This window comes from Nymphalis io, chromosome 13 (genome assembly GCF_905147045.1).
Source record: "Nymphalis io chromosome 13, ilAglIoxx1.1, whole genome shotgun sequence".
NCBI lineage: Eukaryota > Metazoa > Arthropoda > Insecta > Lepidoptera > Nymphalidae > Nymphalis > Nymphalis io.
Genome location: NC_065900.1, coordinates 1,209,950 through 1,232,538, shown reverse-complemented (window position 1 = coordinate 1,232,538; position 22,589 = coordinate 1,209,950). Strand labels below are relative to the sequence as shown.

The 22,589-nt window shown below is 34.7% G+C and overlaps 1 protein-coding gene across 1 annotated transcript; it reads left to right on the top strand.

The window, feature by feature from the left end:
* Positions 1-462: 462 nt before the first annotated feature.
* LOC126773074 (ras-related protein Rab-11A) lies at positions 463-15,726 on the top strand. The gene is made up of 6 exons (XM_050493719.1): positions 463-758; positions 1,207-1,328; positions 10,171-10,403; positions 11,257-11,372; positions 13,556-13,690; positions 14,068-15,726. The coding sequence occupies exons 1-5, from the start codon at positions 719-721 to the stop codon at positions 13,684-13,686; spliced, it is 642 nt and encodes a 213-aa protein (XP_050349676.1). The 5' UTR covers positions 463-718; the 3' UTR covers positions 13,687-13,690; positions 14,068-15,726.
* Positions 15,727-22,589: the final 6,863 nt, after the last annotated feature.

Genomic DNA, 22,589 nt, shown 5'->3' with positions numbered 1-22,589 from the left:
CTAAGATTTTATGTCCCTTGTGCCTGTAATTACACTGGCTCACTCACCCTTCAAACCGGAACATAACAATATCAAGTATTGCTGTTTTGCGGTAGAATATCTGATGAGTGGGTGGTACCTACCCAGACGAGCTTGCACAAAGCCCTACCACCAGTAAATTGGTTAAGAGATTATAAAAACCAGAAGCACCAGTGTATAGCTGTGTAATTTATAAAACATCAAAGATAAATAGACGCGTAGAATTAATAAAAATAAGCAATTTAATGTTTTACGAATTAGAGGTTAAATATTAAAAAAATATCTTATAATCGAATAGAAAATTGATTTTATGCAACAATTCTGCTTAATAATAATTTTCATCTTTACAAGGCGCTTTTTGAAAGTTCTGAAATCGGAATGTCACGTATGTACAAGTATGAATTGGAAACGTCATCATCTGCGTAAAAATAGAAGCAAAGATAACATAAAAACATTTCTGAACGCAACATAGGGGCGTTAAACAATCCGCCATTTTGTCCCAGTGACAATTTAGGATTTAAATTAGTTTTTAACCCGTCTTTTTTTAATTAATCCGTTATTCAAAGTGATATTTTGTGAGCTGTGTAGTGTTTAAAAAGCCTGTGATATTTTTGTGTAAAACTATTTTGTTTACGTTACGCATATCTTGACGTTATTAGTTGACCGATTTTGACGTCGAACGGACAACTAGATAATCAAAATGGGTACAAGAGAGGACGAATACGATTATTTGTTCAAAGGTAAATTTCTATGAATATTTATATAATGTACTCTTAATATATGTAACATATTGTTGTCGTATACGTCAATGAACTTTTTGATGTTACGTATATAATACAAACCATTGTTTCATCTTAAATGACGTAGATATTACACTGTATATTAGATTTTTATCATATATTAAATGAGAATATGCAAGCAGTTGTATTAATTACAATGTTTTAAACCCTCTGCTTGATATTGTAATGCAATATATCGTTTTTGCTTTGTTTTTCCATCAGCTGATTGGACTGGTAGTTAATCGATTTTACATAAATTTCTCTAGGTATGAGTCATCTTTGTATCTTCGTCGATTTAGTTGATGAAATAATTAAATTGTTCGTCATTCTGATTAACTAGCACTGCTTATATACTCCCCTTGTCTCTATTCGCTGCACTATTTACCATGACACCATTCTTTTGTTCCAGTCGTTTTGATTGGGGACTCGGGAGTGGGTAAAAGCAGTCTTCTTTCGCGTTTCACTAGAAATGAATTCAACTTAGAGTCAAAATCGACAATAGGAGTGGAATTTGCAACAAGAAGTATAGAGGTAATTTTTTTTTTAATTAAGGTCAGTTAAATGTGTATAAAAAAAGTTTAGATATGCTTTTGTTTAACAGATTCAAAGTATTTACATGTATGATATATCCTTTAAAAAAAATTGAATTGTGTAACCTTGTAAATAATATTATTTTTCAGATCATATTGTTCAAGTTTCAAATGATCTGCTAGGATTTATTATTTTATCTGTAACCTAATACATATTATTTTATATAAAAGGTTTGATAATATATTATCAATTATTGATATAACACATCTAAATACCTATAGAATGTGTGGATTTGTTTAAAATTAATGATTACTTAGAATACACATTTATGTAATTCATATTTAACTTAATAACGAGTAATAATTGCTTTTATTTATCATATTATTGTACTTATTTTCCTTTAAATTCATCTATACTATTATCATAAAGCTTTATTTATGAATCATTTATATTTATATGTTTGTCGATTTGAACATATACTCTGTAACTCCATTCGGAGTTGACATAATATTAAAATAACCATATATTTTTTATGTACAATTGGATACATAATACTAGTTTTAAAACATATTCATTGTTAGTTCTTGTACAATAAATAAGGTGTTGTAGCAGTGAGTCATACATAAATATTTCATTAGTAGAAGATTAACTCATGTGTTCAAATATTTATTTTCTTAAAATTATAGTCATATACATATATAATATAATAAATTCTGAAACAGCATTGATTTATTTCATAGGTAGGTATATAAAATTAGTCCCTTTTTTAATAATTTCAAAGAAACAACTTTGATCTATGCCAATTTTGAAAATAATAACAATAATATTTCAAAAATACAATATATTGAGAATGTATATGCAATATTTATGTATCACATTCTTTATTGACATTGTAATACTTTAATAAACCTTTTTACTGGTTTTGTGCAAGCCCATCTGGGTAGGTACCACCCACTCATCAGATATTCTACTGCAAAACAGCATTACTTGTTGTTGTTGTGTTCCGGTTTGAAAAGTGAGTGAGCCAGTGTAATTGCAAGCACAAAGGACATAACATCTTAGTTCCCAAGGTTGGTGGCCCATTGACTATGTAAGCAATGGTTAACGTTTCTTACAATGCCAATGTCTATGGGCATAGGTGACCACTTAGCATCAGGTGGTCCACATGCTTGTCCGCTAACCTATACTTTAAAAAAAAAACGGTTAAATAAAATATTTTTATATAACTAACAATACGGGTGGTCTAAGGTCATATTCTGTGACTGGCTTCACTTGTTTATAACTTACTCTTATGCATATTATCTAAACAAATCAACACATAAAAACAAAATTTTTGGACATACACAATATCTCAATGTTAAAGAATTTGGAATCATAATATATTTGGTTAATCTTTGTCTAGCCCAATATCTAATAGTCCCTTAAATATCTTCATAAGCTATTTTTGTGTCAAATAATACACTGTTTATGTGGTAAGTGCCAGTTATGGCCTCATAAAAAGTTTTTGATACATTTGGACTAACTCCAAATATAGTATTTGATTGTTCTAACCATAGTAAGATGTTTTCGTATTGTGAATGAATTATTTCATTCTTTAATTAATGTATATGAGATTTTTTTTTTTTTTTTATAGAATAGGAAGGCGGAAAGCATATGGGCCACCTGATGGTAAGTGGTCACCAATGCTCTTAGACATTGGCATTGTAAGAAATGTCAACCATCGCTTACATATCCAATGTGCCACCAACCTTGGGAACTAAGATTTTATGTCCCTTGTGCCTGTAATTACACTGGCTCACTCACCCTTCAAACCGGAACACAACAATATCAAGTATTGCTGTTTTGCGGTAGAATATCTGATGAGTGGGTGGTACCTACCCAGACGAGCTTGCACAAAGCCCTACCACCAGTGGTTAGAAGTCGTGAATCCTAAATGATTTTCATGTGCTTAATTTGTGTTTATAATTCATGTCATGTTCGGTGGTGAAGGAAAACATTGTGAGGAAACCTGTATTGGTTACACTGAAATTCTGTCATATGTGTATCCACCAACCCGTATTATAGCAGCTTGGTGGAAGAAGCTCCAAACCTACTCTTTAAATGAGAGAGGAGGCCTTAGCCGAGCAGTGGGACAATAACATGTTACATTATATTACTAATATGTCCATTATAATACAAATGATGTGATATTATAACAAATAGTAATTAATTTATTAAATTTTTAACAAGACAAATTAATCGGAATCAAATTAATTTTATGGAGTTTAGTTGCTTTTGATAAAAAAACAATTACATAAATAGTGTACAGTGCTGCATAGTGTTGTATATTTTATTATTCCTATATACTTTATCCGACATGTTATATTAATATGTCTACGAAGTATTTAACACAACAAGCTTCTGAGCCTGACATAAATTCGATCTTGTCTCTCACTTGTTCTTCTTACTTAATGAGTTTTATATATATTTCGCAGATTGATAATATAAATTGTATACTTTTTTTAACATAAACATTTTGTAACATTTCTTGTGTTAACAATTAATATATGTACATATTTATGTGCATGTTATTGTGTAGATTACATTTTCAAATGTAATGGATGTTTTGTTAATATTTTCTTACAAATATTAATAAAACATATGATAATCTATATATTTTACAACTGAACAAATAACCCGATAGCAACCTATACCAGCGATTGTTTACGCTGACGACGTTGACGCCTTGAAACAATATTACTTTGTCTAATATCAAACTAAGGTATATCCTACACTAGTTTTCGTCCGCGGCTTCGCCTTGTGAGGGAAGGGGAGGGGGAGGTTTAGGTAATCTATTCAGAATTTCACGATGCTCGGTCGAGATGTTAAGATGTGTAACTATAACAAACAAACAAATTCACTTTCGCTTTCATATTAGTAAAGATTGTTAGTTTGACGAGACATTCTGTTCTTAGTCTGATTCGTTTGATGATCACAAATAGAATTCAATTATTACACATTATTGGAATACCGTATGTACCGTATGTCGACCCTGCATAATTCTATCTAACAATGTCATCAAGAGATTTTTATAATTAAATAAATAATGATAAGATATTATGTAGTAGCTTAATTTTCATATCAATTTAAATATTTGCAAAAATTATCACGAATACATATATTTTTAATTAAAATAAAACTACTATCGGAGCGATGAGAAATAAGACGCAAAAGTTCTGTGTTTTAGTTGATATATACCGTAACAGCCTGTGAATGTCCCACTGCTGGGCTAAAGGACTCCTCTCCTCATTTTGAGGAGAAGGTTTGAAGCTTATTCCACCACGCTGCTCCAATGCGGGGGTTGGTGGAATAAACATGTGCCAGAATTTCAGTGAAATTAGATACATGCAGGTTTCCTCACGATGTCTTCCTTCACCGTAAAGCACGAGATGAATTATAATCACAAATTAACCGCATGAAAATTCAGTGGTGCTTGCCCGGGTTTGAACCCACGGTCATCGGTTAAGATTCACGCGTTCTTACCACTGGGCCATTTCGGCTCCCAAGTTGATATATGTCAAACGTGATTGAATTTTTTCGTATGATGTTATCTGTTCAAAATTTAGTTAATCTTACCGTGTGATATACTTTGAAAATACGTATCTATTTCTATCTTTAGCGGTTTAGCTTGGCATAGATATCGCATATCATGAATCAGTGTTATGATTCATATCTCAAGAGATTGCTAACATATTGTGTTTTAGCAACCAACCGACGGGTTTATATCGAATATTTGCATGTTTCATCATCGATTGCTTATGTTAATGATGTTTCTACAAAAATATTCGTGACGTCATTCATCGACATTACCAGGTGTCCGGTAGTCACTTGAATAATACGGTTTTTTAAATATTCTGTTCGGAGAAAATTTGAAACACGAAATATAAAGCCATAACGCGTTCGGTATTTTGAACGCAATAATTACATTTGGCAAGGTGACAACTTTTATTTATGTTTTGATCCATTCCAAAAGGGTTAAACCAATTGTTGCATGAAAATTTATAACTTATTTTATCTTTTATTATTTTTAAACCCCTTTTATCCTTTACATTTTTACTGGTGGTAAAGCTTTGTGCAAGCTCGTCTGGTTACCACCCACTCACCAGATATTCTACCGGAAAACAGCAGTACTTGGTATTGTTGTGTTCCGGTTTGAAGGGTGAGTGAGCCAGTGTAATTACAGGCACAAGGTACATGACATCTTAGTTCCCAAGGTTGGTGTCGCATTGGCAATGTAAGCGATAGTTAACGTTTCTTACAATGCCAATGTCCACTTACCATCAGGTGGCCCATATGCTAATCCGCCTTCCTATTCTATAAAAAAAAAAACTTTTCTACCAGTTCGGTTTCTTGTGTTATTTTATTAGGTACATTTGGTAACTTTAATGACACACCTAACGTTTCTCGGAATCTTAACACAACGTATATATATACCAAATCAAAATTGAAGTAACTTAAAATTGTGAAACTTAAAAAAATATCACTTCGATATATTCCTGTATTAGAGGTCTGTTATTTTTCATTGGATCGAAACGGATCTTAAATCTTCAAGTTAAAAGACATAACTTGAATATGACTGAGTTAAATTGTTATATAAATATTATAAACAGAAGGGCCTGAGCCATGTATCCGATCCTTGCTATCACCAACCTCCCTTCCTTCTTATCAAACTAGTAATCTGATTCATATGGATTAATATAAAATAGTGTTTAGGTAAAAAATTAATACTTGAATCTGTGCAATATTGATAATTTCAATGCTTTTGAAGTCCGTTAAAAGAACATCAGCTTAGTTTTCATAAAGTTTTGATTATAGCTTAACCATTACACATGCAAGAGTGGTGTGCGCGATCAATAGTTTCGTTATCTTGATTGCAGTAGACCCTGACTGAAATATTTTACACTGACTATAATTAGTAGTCTTGTAACAACCTGTGAATGTCCCACTGCTGGGCTAAGACCTCCTCTTCCTTTTTGAGGAGAACGTTTGGAGCTTATTCCACCACGCTGTTCCAATGCCGGTTAGTGAAATGCACATGTGACAGAATTTCAGTGAAATTAGACATATGCAGGTTTCCTCACGATGTTTTGCTTCACCGTCAAGCACGAGATGAATTATAACCACAAATTAAGCACATGAAAATTCAGTGGTGCTTGCCCGGGTTTGAACCCACGATCATCGGTTAAGATACACGCGTTCTTACCACTGGGCCATCTCGACTTTTTTTTGTATAACTATTATATATAACTACTAGATAAATATTTATTCTAATATCAAAATCTTTATAACATTATTTTCACTTGACAATTCGTGGAGCATATTTATTTAACTTTGTCAATTGACAATTTTATTTAAAAAAAAAAAGAAACAAAAATATATAACGATGTACTGATTAAAATAATGTACATGAGCCCTGCAGGATGTATAAATTTAATGGTATTTTATAGGGTTGATGTAATTTTATTTGTATAAAGTTAACGACTGAGTTTGTTGTCGGGTCTTCTCTCTCTGCTTTAAATTTAATTCTATGAAATATCGAATTAGAAGTGCTCGTTAAAGCACTCGAATAGAGTCTATTTCAATTGAAGGAGTAGATATAAACAAACCTTCTTTCTTATTCTTGATTAATATATTATTAATAACGTAAATATATATATATATAAATGTATTTATAAGACTACACTACATCACTTAATAACTTTTTCTTTCAAAAGTTCCGATAACAACTTTGTATTCGCAAAAAAATAGCGTCTTGAATAAGATACCACGTCAATTCAATGTCAAATCTGCTTATCTCTCTACTCCTCTTGTGATTGGAATAGGCTGTATGTATTTTGTTAACTTTTTGCTTTTCCACGAAAAAAAAAATATTAGCTGTTTTTGTCTAAAAATAGTTTCCGAGATCATTGAATAATACATACAAATGATCGTCGATTGAAATAACCTCACTCGGAATTGGTTCTGAGGTCAGCGAGTAATGATAATCGTTTATTTTTTTTGTATAAAAAAGAATTATTCTTCTGTGTCTCTGATCTATATTCTAACTTTAAAAATATTAATTATCTATAATGTTAAATATAGATGACAGCTACCTATTTTGCTCAATCAATAAATATGTCACAATTTTTTTTAAATATCGTCGCCCACTTAATTTTTAATGAGTCTTATAAACACAGTAAGTTAACTGTTATATCGAGGCGATGAGAACATACCGGAAGCATACAAAGCTTTCTATAACCAATTATAGTGACTACAATATATTAGTATACCGACCGTCCATTCGACTAAAATAAAAGTTCCATCCTATCGAGCGTTAACGGATGTGTCAATGACCCTAAAATAATTCATATGACCTCTTCACACTCATAATATAACAATTATTTAAATTCAAATGTCTAAAGTCAATAAATTTAGGCGTTGAACTGCCTGACCAATTTTTATCATTCACTTGAAGTGAAGTATTCAAATTTTTATTTACAATATTTGAGAGCTTAGTCACAATTGGGTTTGGGTATTTGTAAAAAAAAATGATATCGTATCATAGTTTGGAAATTATTATTATTTCTGTATATATTTTTTTTTTTTGGCGGATGGGCAAATGCCTGGTGTTAAGTGTTATTTTGTGGTGTTAGGTATAAATCATCCCCTATATCTCCAATGCGGCACCAACCTTGAGAATTAAGATGTTACCTTCCTTGAGCCTGTAGTTCGCACTTCAAACTGGCTCACCTTTCAAACCGGAATACAACAATACTATGTTTTGATGTTTGATATATATCGGTAAATAAAAAGCTTTAGGTAACACATTTTGTAATTCATATTTGCCCTATAAAGATCTACTATATAATTATGTATTCGAATTTTTTATCCCAGTATTGTAAGTATTCGTAAGCTATTTATACCGTATGATGATGATGACGATAGTGATGCCCTCCAGACCAATTTCTCAATCTCAACAGAGATAAGCCAACTGCGCGGGACATGTTATAGTGCACAAGTGTTTGCACAAACATAGATGCACTCTAATCCCTGACTCTCAAAATCTAATGGGAGGCAATCGGACACGACCGGAAAGAGTTCAGGCACACGACCAACACCTTAACGTGCTTTCCGAGGCATAGAATTGTACTCACAACTTCCAGATTCCGAGCTGCTACTGAGAATTTCAATAGTAAAACTGGTAACTTCTTGTGGGCTAGACCTGGGGTTTCAATCCAGAACCTCGAGGTCTATGGTCTTAATATCTTAGTAATATAATAAAGCCGAGATGGCCCTGTGGTAAGAACGCGTGAATCTTAACCGATGATCGTGGGTTCAAACCCGGGCAAGCACCACTGAATTTTCATGTGCTTAATTTGTGATTATAATTCATCTCGTGCTTTACGGTGAAGGAAAACATCGTGAGGAAACCTGCATGTGTCTAATTTCACTGAAATTGTGCCACATGTGAATTCTACCAACCCGCATTGGAGCAGCGTGGTGGAATAAGCTCCAAACCTTCTCCTCAAAAAAAGAGGAGAGGAGGCCTTTAGCCCAGCAGTGGGACATTCACAGGCTGTTACGGATTACGGATAATAATGCCGTATAAGGAACTTGTAAAAGTTTCGTTTTGTTATTAATTTTGATCTTATTAGTGTCGTTGACTTGACTCACTCCTTATCAGCTTCAACACTATAGAGTTATCGTAAATCGTAATCGTATAGTTTCCTCATGAGAAATGAAAGTAATGATAAGGTTATTGATTGACTGTACACAATTGTTTTTAGATGTGCTTGGTTTTTTTTTTTTAATTTATTTTTCTCATGGCATAATAACACAATACCAGAGACATGCGAAATATTTAAAAAAAAGTATAATTTTGTTTAAATGCGTGTAGCATTGCTACGTACTTTTCGTTCGCGTTTCAATTGACCTGATTAAAACGAATAAATTCTTTCACGCTAGGTTCATTGGCATTATATATAATAGACTGTTAATAATCATATATTTCACAATATATGATTATTAACAGTCTATTCATAATTTTATTTCATTCCACCAAATCTTTATACATATCTGTTACGCGCACTTTAAAAGCTTTCATCTAACTTCACCTGTTAGTGTGTGTTACGTCACATCTTTGTGTTTTTTTTTTTTAAATTATAAATGAAGGCGGATGGGCAAGTGGGCCACTCGATGGTAAACGGTCACCACCGCTCATAGACATTGATGTTGATGATATGATGTATCCATCCTATTGCATACGAAGTCAGCGAAAGTAAGAAAACTGACGATCTTTTATAATTCTAGTGTCAGTTTTTTAATCTTCCAAAAACGCAATTAAATAAAGTCGCGCCTACCCATACGGATACGATATACACGTGTGACAGTCTTGTTTCATATTGAAGTATTTGATTGAACACCCACACACGTCCTCGCATTAAACATAACATGCTATCTAAGTATATTATACGTCGTTCGGTCGTCGACTTGCTTGTGTAGCGCCACAACGCATTTGAATTAAGATCGGTACATTTTTTTTTATCGTCGTCGAAACACATGTCAGATCTTATCTCGCTAACTTGCCGCTACTATAAATCTTCAATTATTGACAATTTATGTTAATTTAACTGATATCATTATAACCCCCCACTAAGCCCCCTATTGTTCTACAAACTGAAAAAATAATGTCATATATTTTGTAGTTTAATGTTAGTTTGATGATACATAGTGATCAAGGTCATCGACTGTTCTAGAATGAATCGAATCCACGAGATATATGTTATGTTATTTTGTATATAAACCATACGTTATACATTTGCAGGTTGACGGTAAAACCATAAAAGCTCAAATATGGGATACCGCTGGTCAGGAGAGGTATCGCGCGATCACGTCCGCGTACTACCGCGGCGCGGTCGGTGCGCTGCTCGTCTACGACATCGCGAAACATCTCTCCTACGAGAACGTTGAGCGGTGGCTGCGTGAACTGCGCGACCACGCCGATCAGAACATATTAATCATGCTCGTCGGTAACAAGAGCGATCTTAGGCACCTTAGGTGAGTTGCTAAGTACCTTGCACACATACACACACACATACACACACACATACACACACACACACACACACGCACACACACATGCACGCACGCACACTGCACGCATGCACGCACGCACACACACACACACACACACACACACACACAATAATAGTACTAAATAGTAATAAGGGTATTCAAAATTGTTAGCCGGTACTGGGATCTCTTAAGGCTGCGTCGTAGTTAGGGACAGGCCTGGCTTACAGCTGTACAGCGATATAGTCTGTAGGCCGCTGGGGTACAGGCACACACAATTAAAACGACATGCAAACACAAATAAAATAAATTTGCACTTAACACGATCTGTGCCGAATTCTAAACAATAGATTCTAATTCGTACATTAAAAATGCGGGCGCTAAATCAAATCTTGTCTTAGGACCTCATCATTCTGATAATGTTAATATGAAAAAAATATTGTCGTATTACATGTAAACTTGGACATAAATAACACTTTCGGAGAATGTGCTCAGGAATTACATGAACTGATTCCTCCCGCCCCCTTTTAGTATCGAACGGCCAGGCAAACGCGACCAAAGCGCCATACGTACACAGTGGAAATTCCCCGCTTACGTACGAAACGCTTTAAATCTACATTCATCATTCGCACTGCGAAACTACGGAATGCTTTGTCTGTTTGTACAATGTTGGTGTCTTCAAATCCAGAGTAAACAGGTTTCCTAAGCGAGTTACATCTTAGACCGTGTCGATGCTTAACATCAGGCAAGACAACGGTCAAACGCTGGCCTATTAATTGTAAAAAAAAAACACTTGTATTCTATGATTGACATTTTATACACGAATTAATCTTTACAGATCTATCCCAACAGAAGAGGCAAAGGCATTCGCGGAACGGAACGGGCTTAGTTTTATTGAAACATCCGCTCTCGACTCGACTAATGTGGAACCGGCATTCCAGAATATATTAACGGGTAATTCTAAAAATATTTTATTATCTGTGAGCATGACGAAAAAAAAAACAAATACTAAATATCTTAAATAGACTAATAGTTATTTTTTAAAGCAACAATGTTATCCATCAAGGAAAAAAATTGTTTTATTGTATGCAAAGACAAGTGGAAGAAGCCTTGAAATAAAAAAAAATATGATATTATGTAATAGACGATTTTGTGTATTTGAGTTGAGTATTATTCCGTGTACATGTATGTATATGCCTTTCATCCATTACGTTTATAGTTCTTAAAGTTTTAAAAGTGAGAATTGATTGCACAGTCGTGTGTATAATGTCAAGTCGAAGTCGAGATGGCCCAGTGGTAAGAACGCGTGAATCTTAACCGATGATAGTGGGATCAAACCCGGGCAAGCACCACTGAATTTTCATGTGCTTAATTTCTGTTTATAATTCATCTCGTGCTTTTCGGTAAAGGAAAACATCGTAAGAAAATCTGCATGTCTAATTTCATCGAAATTCTGCCACATGTGTATTCCACCAACCCGCATTGGAGCAGCGTGGTGGAAATAAGCTTCAAACCTTCTCCTCAAAAAGAGAGAAGAGGCCTTAGCCTTAGTGTAGTACTGTACTGTGTGTAATGTAGGCTAAACATTGATTTAACGAATTCAAAATGTTAAAAAATGTTACACCTTAATTAACTTAATGCCTATAAACTCAATACTCTATTTTTTTATGTAAAATTAATTTTACATGATTCTAAATATTGCCGTCTCATTCTCATGTGTGAGGTTAAAATGAAATGCCAAGTTTAGTCTCGTCTAATTTTGTTGAGAAATATCTTACAAGAGAAACTCTTTCAGAGATTATAAACTTATTTGTATTTATTATGTTCGAATTGTTCAAACAATGTAATAAATCAAAATAAAGGACCATAAACAGCTGTTGGAAAGGTCGTTGACACTTGCAATTACGGTACAAGGTGTTCATGCAGTTGTCTCGTCAATAATATTACATCCCACGGTTTTTAGATCATTTACTGAATATCAATTATCATTTAATGGTAATTAATTTCAACTTTCTATTCCTTTGTTCTAACCTGCTATTATTATTGACATATATAAATCGTAAATATTGATTTTATTGTTATTTCACAAACTTAATATCTAGTAAGTATCTATTATGTTATTGTATATATATGTGTTTAATTTTTTGACTTTCACTACAGAGAAGCTTTTACTGGTGGTAGAGCTTTGTGCAAGCTCGTCTGAGTAGGTACCACCCACTCATCAGATATTCTACCGCAAAACAGCAGTACTTGGTATTGTTGTGTTGCGGTTTGAAGGGTGAGCGAGCCAGTGTAATTACAGGCACAAGGGACATAACATCTTAGTTCCCACAGTTGGTGGCGCATTGGTGATGTAAGCGATGGTTAACATTTCTTACAATGCCAATGTGTATGGGCGTTGGTGACCACTTACCATCAGGCGGCCCATATGCTCGTCCGCCTTGCTATTCTATAAAAAAAAAGATAAAACGCTATGGTACTATCCTATGTTTACAGTTGAAACAATTAAAAAAAAATTTTTTTGGTAATACATGACAGTACAGTAACAGCCTGTTAATGTCCCACTGCTGGGCTAAGACCTCCTCTCCGTTTTGAGGAGAAGGTTTGGAGCTTATTCCACCACGCTGCTCCAATGCGGATTGGTAGAATACACATGTGGCAGAATTTCAATGAAATAAGTCACATGCAGGTTTCCTTAAGATGTTTTTCTTTATCGTCAAGCACGAGATGAATTTTAAACACAAATTAAGTACATGAAAATGGTGCTTGCCTGGGTTTGAACCCACGATCATTGGTTAAGATTTACGCGTTCTAACCACTAGGCCATCTCGGCTGTACATATGCACAATACATGACTTAATCATATTAATATAATAAATAGTTTTCGTTTGGAAATTCTTTTTTAATCGTTTTTTAATTACACTTACATTATACGACGATAAATGTAGGTGATACTTAATTATGTTGTGGGTGATGGTATTAAAATGTCATATGTGATGATGTTAATATTTTTTTTGTCTCGCAACAATCGATACGACTATAGTACTTTAAATTAATATTTAATTTAAAGACCTTAAATGATATTTTGTCAATTACGAATATGATGACTCTTATATCGACCTGATCGTTCCCCGCAGAGATCTACAGGATCGTGTCCCAGAAGCAGATGCGCGACCCGCCCGAGGGCGACGTGATCCGGCCCGACGCCGAGCCGGCCGACGTGCGGCCCTCCGGCGCCGACTCCGTGCGCAAGCAGTGCTGCCAGTAGACCGGTGCGACCACATACCTCGCGAACACTTATTACGACCATTAGAAATATAGTTACGCCTGAGAAGTTTAATTTCAAATACTTATTACTGGTGGTAGAGCTTTGTGCAAGCTCGTCTGGGTAGGTACCACCCACTCATCAGATATTCTACCGCTAAACAGCAGTACTTGGTATTGTTGTGTTCCGATTTGAAGGGTGAGTGAGCCAGTGTAATTACAGGTACAAGGGACATAATATCTTAGTTCTCAAGGTTGGTGGCACATTGGTGATGTAAGCGATGGTTAACATTTCTTACAATGCCAATCTCCGTCCGTCTTCCTATACTATAAAAAAAACTTAGGAGTGATAAATGTCACTTTAAAGTGTATTTTCCTTTTTCAGAAAGTCCTGATAATTTTGGAGTGGAAGAGAGAAATAAAAAGGAATACAAAATGCAAGAAAATGAATCATTCCCAGACAAGGTCTAATCTATAAAAACAGAACTATAGTTGCCAGATCAAAAATAAACAGTTAAATATAAAAAACCTGCCATTAAAAACAACTTATATATATTATACACAGGATTATAATGTGTCTTGATATCGCTTGTTAAAAATATATTTATTTTTGACTGGCAACACTCAACTCGGAAGCAGTTAAGAGCGGCTCATGTAGATAGCTTTGTGTAATTATTGATATTTAGTGTCGGAACTATTAAAAGGTTAAATCTATAATAATTATAATGTGGAGATGCAATTTATCACATCGTAGTACGAGTCAGAGCTATGAACGCACTCTATTATTATTTGGCGCTTTCTAGGAACGTACACAACTGAATGATTTTTTTTTTTAATTTAAGAGGTAAAAAAATATTTGTTTTGGACTTAGTGAATAATTCATACATCTATTTATTTAGTTAATAAAAGTGTTTAACTAGCCAGTTCTTTAATTATTTGTTATCTATATAAATTTCGTTACTGGCGCTGGTTCCCTGTGACGTCATTTGTCACGCGTTAATTTTTGACAATTCAGTTGTCATTAATTGCGACACTAGCGTTGTATATATATTTTTTACTAAACTACCCTTAAAATTAAAAGCAGTAATTTGTTTCGTGAATTGAAATTAAAACAAGACAGCTTCATATCCATTTAACATTTCGCATAACATTAGCTGATAGATGTAATAAGGGATGAGACAGCATTATTAAATCATTTTTTCTTTATGGATATTACGTGCCTTCGGACATGGCGACATGTACGTTTTGTTAGAGCTTTTTTTTCATGTTGAAGGTTGAGAATCGTCTAAACGCCTTATCTAATATAATTCCAATAACTTCGATGGCAAACCGATCGATGACGTCACGTTTTCAACAGAATTATAATTTTTCTTTTTTTAAAACGTTTCTTTTTTATTATTACAATTTGAAACAATGGTGGTATTCGGAAAGTTTATTATACAATTAAAATATAATTTGTTGAAATTATTTGAAACATAAGTTCAAAGGAACGTGGCAAAGCATTTCTTAGATAAAACACGTGTAAAGGTTTTCGGCTTTACGTACAAACGTTATTTAGGAGGTGATCAGTTAAACAAATGCTGTCTTTTTCTTTCAAATGTCAAGTGAATGATGATAGAAAGAGATATCGTTGTTATACTAAACATCCTCTAAGTAAAGTTTTTAAGTAATGTCGTTTATGATAACAGCTATATAAGTGTTAGTTTTAAAAGCATTTTATAATATTAATATAGGATCTATTGGCTGTGTCGACGTGGAGTTATTGGTCACATCGAAACGAACCAACATCATAATCGCTTCATAGGAAAATAACATTTGCATTAATTGTAATAAGAGTTATTTTTAAGTGCCGTTTATGACAATACTCAAATTGGTCTCATTAACATCGGTCCTGTGGCTCCTTAAGGCTTGTCTCAACATGCGGTGTTCGTTGTGTAAGAAATATGTTATTGTATTATGATCTTTCATAAGCATGGTTATTTTTTTAGTGCCTATCTGTAATTACTTTATTAAAGACAAAGATAATAAAATATAATGTAAATTTCGATGTGTTTGATTGATGAACCCGAGGCCGACAGAGGCTAGGTGTAGTGTGTTATTATATTAAATAAAATTGCATACCACACTTATAAGCTAACTTGCATAGAAAAAATTAGACCTTTAACATAAAACAAGCAAAAAATTAAAAAAAAAAGGATTATTGCTCTTAGTCTATTATTTTGTTTATTCACATATTTACGTATTCATTATCACCGAGTTATCATATATAGACCCCACTCATATAGCTTTGTGACGGAATCTCGATCAGTGTTGCAGAACTATCGATGGTAGACCTCGAAAACTTCAGGATAACGGTAGTAGTATAGTCGATATAGTAGATAAAGTCGATAGTACTATCGTATCAATAGTATTGCTGTCATCAACAGTATTGCTGTCATCAACAGTATTGCTGTCATCGATAGTATTGCTGTCATCAACAGTATTGCTGTCATCAACAGTATTGCTGTCATCAACAGTATTGCTGTCATCGATAGTATTGCTGTCATCAACAGTATTGCTGTCATCAACAGTATTGCTGTCATCAACAGTATTGCTGTCATCAATAGTATTGCTGTCATCAATAGTATTGCTGTCATCGATAGTATTGCTGTCATCGATAGTATTGCTGTCATCAATAGTATTGCTGTCATCAACAGTATTGCTGTCATCAACAGTATTGCTGTCATCAACAGTATTGCTGTCATCAACAGTATTGCTGTCATCAATAGTATTGCTGTCATCAACAGTATTGCTGTCATCAACAGTATTGCTGTCATCAACAGTATTGCTGTCATCAACAGTATTGCTGTCATCAACAGTATTGCTGTCATCGATAGTATTGCTGTCATCAATAGTATTGCTGTCATCGATAGTATTGCTGTCATCGATAGTATTGCTGTCATCAACAGTATTGCTGTCATCAACAGTATTGCTGGCATCAATAGTATTGCTGTCATCAACAGTATTGCTGTCATCAACAGTATTGCTGTCATCAACAGTATTGCTGTCATCAATAGTATTGCTGTCATCAATAGTATTGCTGCCATCAATAGTATTGCTGTCATCAATAGTATTGCTGTCATCGATAGTATTGCTGTCATCGACAGTATTGCTGTCATCAATAGTATTGCTGTCATCAACAGTATTGCTGTCATCAATAGTATTGCTGTCATCAATAGTATTGCTGTCATCAATAGTATTGCTGTCATCAACAGTATTGCTGTCATCGATAGTATTGCTGTCATCAACAGTATTGCTGTCATCAACAGTATTGCTGTCATCAACAGTATTGCTGTCATCAATAGTATTGCTGTCATCAATAGTATTGCTGTCATCAATAGTATTGCTGTCATCAACAGTATTGCTGTCATCGATAGTATTGCTGTCATCGACAGTATTGCTGTCATCAATAGTATTGCTGTCATCAACAGTATTGCTGTCATCAACAGTATTGCTGTCATCAACAGTATTGCTGTCATCAACAGTATTGCTGTCATCAATAGTATTGCTGTCATCAACAGTATTGCTGTCATCAACAGTATTGCTGTCATCAACAGTATTGCTGTCATCAATAGTATTGCTGTCATCAACAGTATTGCTGTCATCAATAGTATTGCTGCCATCAACAGTATTGCTGTCATCAACAGTATTGCTGTCATCAACAGTATTGCTGTCATCAACAGTATTGCTGTCATCAACAGTATTGCTGTCATCAACAGTATTGCTGCCATCAATAGTATTGCTGTCATCAACAGTATTGCTGTCATCAACAGTATTGCTGTCATCAACAGTATTGCTGCCATCAATAGTATTGCTGTCATCAACAGTATTGCTGTCATCAATAGTATTGCTGCCATCAATAGTATTGCTGTCATCAATAGTATTGCTGTCATCAATAGTATTGCTGTCATCAACAGTATCGCTGTCATCAATAGTATCGCTGTCATCAATAGTATTGCTGTCATCAATAGTATTGCTGTCATCAACAGTATTGCTGTCATCAACAGTATTGCTGTCATCAACAGTATTGCTGTCATCAACAGTATTGCTGTCATCAACAGTATTGCTGTCATCAACAGTATTGCTGTCATCAACAGTATTGCTGTCATCGACAGTATTGCTGTCATCGACAGTATTGCTGTCATCAACAGTATTGCTGTCATCAACAGTATTGCTGTCATCAACAGTATTGCTGTCATCAACAGTATTGCTGTCATCAACAGTATTGCTGTCATCAACAGTATTGCTGTCATCAACAGTATTGCTGTCATCAACAGTATTGCTGTCATCGATAGTATTGCTGTCATCGATAGTATTGCTGTCATCGATAGTATTGCTGTCATCGACAGTATTGCTGTCATCGACAGTATTGCTGTCATCAACAGTATTGCTGTCATCAATAGTATTGCTGTCATCAACAGTATTGCTGTCATCAACAGTATTGCTGTCATCAACAGTATTGCTGTCATCAACAGTATTGCTGTCATCAACAGTATTGCTGTCATCAACAGTATTGCTGTCATCAATAGTATTGCTGCCATCAATAGTATTGCTGTCATCAATAGTATTGCTGTCATCAACAGTATTGATGTCATCGATAGTATTGCTGTCATCAACAGTATTGCTGTCATCAACAGTATTGCTGTCATCAACAGTATTGCTGTCATCAACAGTATTGCTGTCATCAACAGTATTGCTGTCATCAACAGTATTGCTGTCATCAACAGTATTGCTGTCATCAACAGTATTGCTGTCATCAACAGTATTGCTGTCATCAACAGTATTGCTGTCATCAACAGTATTGCTGTCATCAACAGTATTGCTGTCATCAACAGTATTGCTGTCATCAACAGTATTGCTGTCATCAACAGTATTGCTGTCATCAACAGTATTGCTGTCATCAATAGTATTGCTGCCATCAATAGTATTGCTGTCATCAATAGTATTGCTGTCATCAATAGTATTGCTGTCATCAACAGTATTGCTGTCATCAACAGTATTGATGTCATCGATAGTATTGCTGTCATCAACAGTATTGCTGTCATCAACAGTATTGCTGTCATCAACAGTATTGCTGTCATCAACAGTATTGCTGTCATCAACAGTATTGCTGTCATCAACAGTATTGCTGTCATCAACAGTATTGCTGTCATCAACAGTATTGCTGTCATCAACAGTATTGCTGTCATCAACAGTATTGCTGTCATCAACAGTATTGCTGTCATCAACAGTATTGCTGTCATCAACAGTATTGCTGTCATCAACAGTATTGCTGTCATCAACAGTATTGCTGTCATCAACAGTATTGCTGTCATCAACAGTATTGCTGTCATCAACAGTATTGCTGTCATCAACAGTATTGCTGTCATCAACAGTATTGCTGTCATCAACAGTATTGCTGTCATCAACAGTATTGCTGTCATCAACAGTATTGCTGTCATCAACAGTATTGCTGTCATCAATAGTATTGCTGTCATCAACAGTATTGCTGTCATCGATAGTATTGCTGTCATCAATAGTATTGCTGTCATCAACAGTATTGCTGTCATCAACAGTATTGCTGTCATCAATAGTATTGCTGTCATCAATAGTATTGCTGTCATCAATAGTATTGCTGTCATCAACAGTATTGCTGTCATCGATAGTATTGCTGTCATCAACAGTATTGCTGTCATCAACAGTATTGCTGTCATCAACAGTATTGCTGTCATCAATAGTATTGCGGTCATCAACAGTATTGCTGTCATCAACAGTATTGCTGTCATCAAAAGTATTGCTGTCATCAACAGTATTGCTGTCATCAACAGTATTGCTGTCATCAATAGTATTGCTGTCATCAACAGTATTGCTGTCATCAATAGTATTGCTGTCATCAACAGTATTGCTGTCATCAATAGTATTGCTGTCATCAATAGTATTGCTGTCATCAATAGTATTGCTGTCATCAATAGTATTGCTGTCATCAACAGTATTGCTGTCATCAATAGTATTGCTGTCATCAATAGTATTGCTGTCATCAACAGTATGGCTGTCATCAATAGTATCGCTGTCATCAATAGTATTGCTGTCATCAATAGTATTGCTGTCATCAACAGTATTGCTGTCATCAACAGTATTGCTGTCATCAACAGTATTGCTGTCATCAACAGTATTGCGGTCATCAACAGTATTGCTGTCATCAACAGTATTGCTGTCATCAAAAGTATTGCTGTCATCAAAAGTATTGCTGTCATCAACAGTATTGCTGTCATCAACAGTATTGCTGTCATCAACAGTATTGCTGTCATCAACAGTATTGCTGTCATCAACAGTATTGCTGTCATCGACAGTATTGCTGTCATCGACAGTATTGCTGTCATCGACAGTATTGCTGTCATCGACAGTATTGCTGTCATCAACAGTATTGCTGTCATCAACAGTATTGCTGTCATCAACAGTATTGCTGTCATCAACAGTATTGCTGTCATCAACAGTATTGCTGTCATCAACAGTATTGCTGTCATCGATAGTATTGCTGTCATCGATAGTATTGCTGTCATCGACAGTATTGCTGTCATCGACAGTATTGCTGTCATCGACAGTATTGCTGTCATCGACAGTATTGCTGTCATCAACAGTATTGCTGTCATCAACAGTATTGCTGTCATCAACAGTATTGCTGTCATCAACAGTATTGCTGTCATCAACAGTATTGCTGTCATCAACAGTATTGCTGTCATCAACAGTATTGCTGTCATCAATAGTATTGCTGCCATCAATAGTATTGCTGTCATCAATAGTATTGCTGTCATCAACAGTATCAACAGTATTGCTGTCATCAACAGTATTGCTGTCATCAACAGTATTGCTGTCATCAATAGTATTGCTGTTATCGATAGTATTGCTCATGGTGAGCTATCAATAATACCGACGGTATTCAAACATTATAATATTGATACAAATGTTTTAGTATCATCGTAATATCTTTGACTGGAGTATAGTATTGAGATTAGTGTTGCTTGTCGATAGTCCACTATCTATAAACAATCGATATTTGAACCCAAGACCTCGGGATCTGTAGTCGTAGACAGAGAAACAAATAGACCAAGGGCCGTGAAACCGCGATTGAGACAGAGATAGTTTGTCAATGTGTGCGTATAATGTTGCCATAGTATTTTTGGGACATAAATAATTTCAGGATTTAATTAAAATAAAATGAGGTTATTAAATTTTACTTTTTAATATTTATTATACAAATTTTTTATTAAAATATTTTTTTGTTTTCCAACTACACCCAAAAACCGTAGCGTTGTTTGTTTTTGTTTCCGTTATCAATAATACTTCAGCGTCTTTACATGGTACTGTATTGTATGATACTGTACTGTACTGGTGAAAGCCGAGATGGCCTAGTGGTTAGAACGCGTGAATCTTATCCGATGATCGTGGGTCCAAGCCAGGGCAAGCACCGCTGTATTTTCATGTGCTTAATTTGTGTTTATAATTCATCTCGTGCTTGACGGTGAAGGAAAACATCGTGAAGAAACCTGCATGTGTCTAATTTCATTGAAATTCTGCCATATGTACCGTAACCGTAACAGCCTGTGAATGTCCCACTGCTGGGCTAAAGGCCTCCTCTCCTCTTTTTGAGGAGAAGGTTCCTTCACCTTCACCTTCTGCCATATGTGTATTCTACAAACCCGCATTGGAGCAGCGTGGTGGAATAAGCTCCAAACCTTCTCCTCAAAAGGGAGAGGAGGCCTTAGCCCAGCAGTGGGACATTAATAGGCTGTTACTGTACATGGCACTGTATTAGCATTCTCCGGAAATGTTGAAATCTAAAACACTCAATTAAATTCTTAATAAAGAATGGTTGCCACATAAATTTCTATGTTAACCTCTTGACTCGGAATCTAATAATATTATAAATTCATGAAGAATGTTAAATAATGTTATCATTAGGAAATTAAAAATAGGAGAACGAATACATTAAAATAACATATTTATATACAACGAAGCTTTAGGTTATTATTGGACTTCGTATTAATTTGTTTACATTGTCAACGAGTCGATATTTTTTTATCGAAAATCGGGACTTTTTTAGCTGACGCTTGAAGCACTTACGTGATAAATAATTATAGGTTATGAATGATAAAAACTGGAAAATCCTATTATATTCAGGATATTAATGCAATATAAGGTTCCGTCATGCTATGGCATAAATAAACATCACTGAGAAACTATATTTAGGGACAAAACCGTCGCACTTACGCGTGAAAACACACGCTGGCAATTTTCTTCTTGCTATCGCTTTAACATGAAATAATACGACAATGCACCATTGATATGATATAAGGAATGATTCTCGGTCTTTTCACTGGATTAGAATCGTTTTCTAACATAAAAATAAGCAAAAATTGAACAATAAACAAAATGAACGCACCAACAGTCAAGTTACGCTACTCGAGTAGCGAAACAAACACTAAAACCCGTTACGCGATAAGGGACAAAAGATTTGATAATTCTATCTCTGTCTAAATCATTTGTAACGTAGAGGCTACGAGCAACGACCAACGAGGTAGTCATATTTTGTATATTATGAATCGTAGGTAACGATACATAAATATTATGAAATCAATGTATTTATTTTTGTTACTCATTTATATTTTAAAAATATTCATAATGATACACATGCGTGATCATTAGTCAATCTTAGAAGGGTGTTATTAATAATTGAATTTATTAGTTTTTCAATACACGCCTACGAAATACAAAATTAAAGGGTTGCATTTATTTTAAAACCAAATAGAAATGTTATATTTTCAATTTTGTAAAAATATTTATTGGCATTGGCCGAATGTGAGTAGCGTTCGTTTTTTTTTCGAAATGTCC

What these genes read in the sequence shown, in the direction of transcription:
- LOC126773074 (XM_050493719.1), top strand. Translation starts at nt 719, where the DNA reads ATGGGTACAAGAGAGGACGAATACGATTATTTGTTCAAAG. An exon ending in ATACGATTATTTGTTCAAAG is followed by an intron (nt 759 to 1,206) that starts GTAAATTTCTAT and finishes CTTTTGTTCCAG; the next exon opens with TCGTTTTGATTGGGGACTCG. An exon ending in AGCGATCTTAGGCACCTTAG is followed by an intron (nt 10,404 to 11,256) that starts GTGAGTTGCTAA and finishes TAATCTTTACAG; the next exon opens with ATCTATCCCAACAGAAGAGG.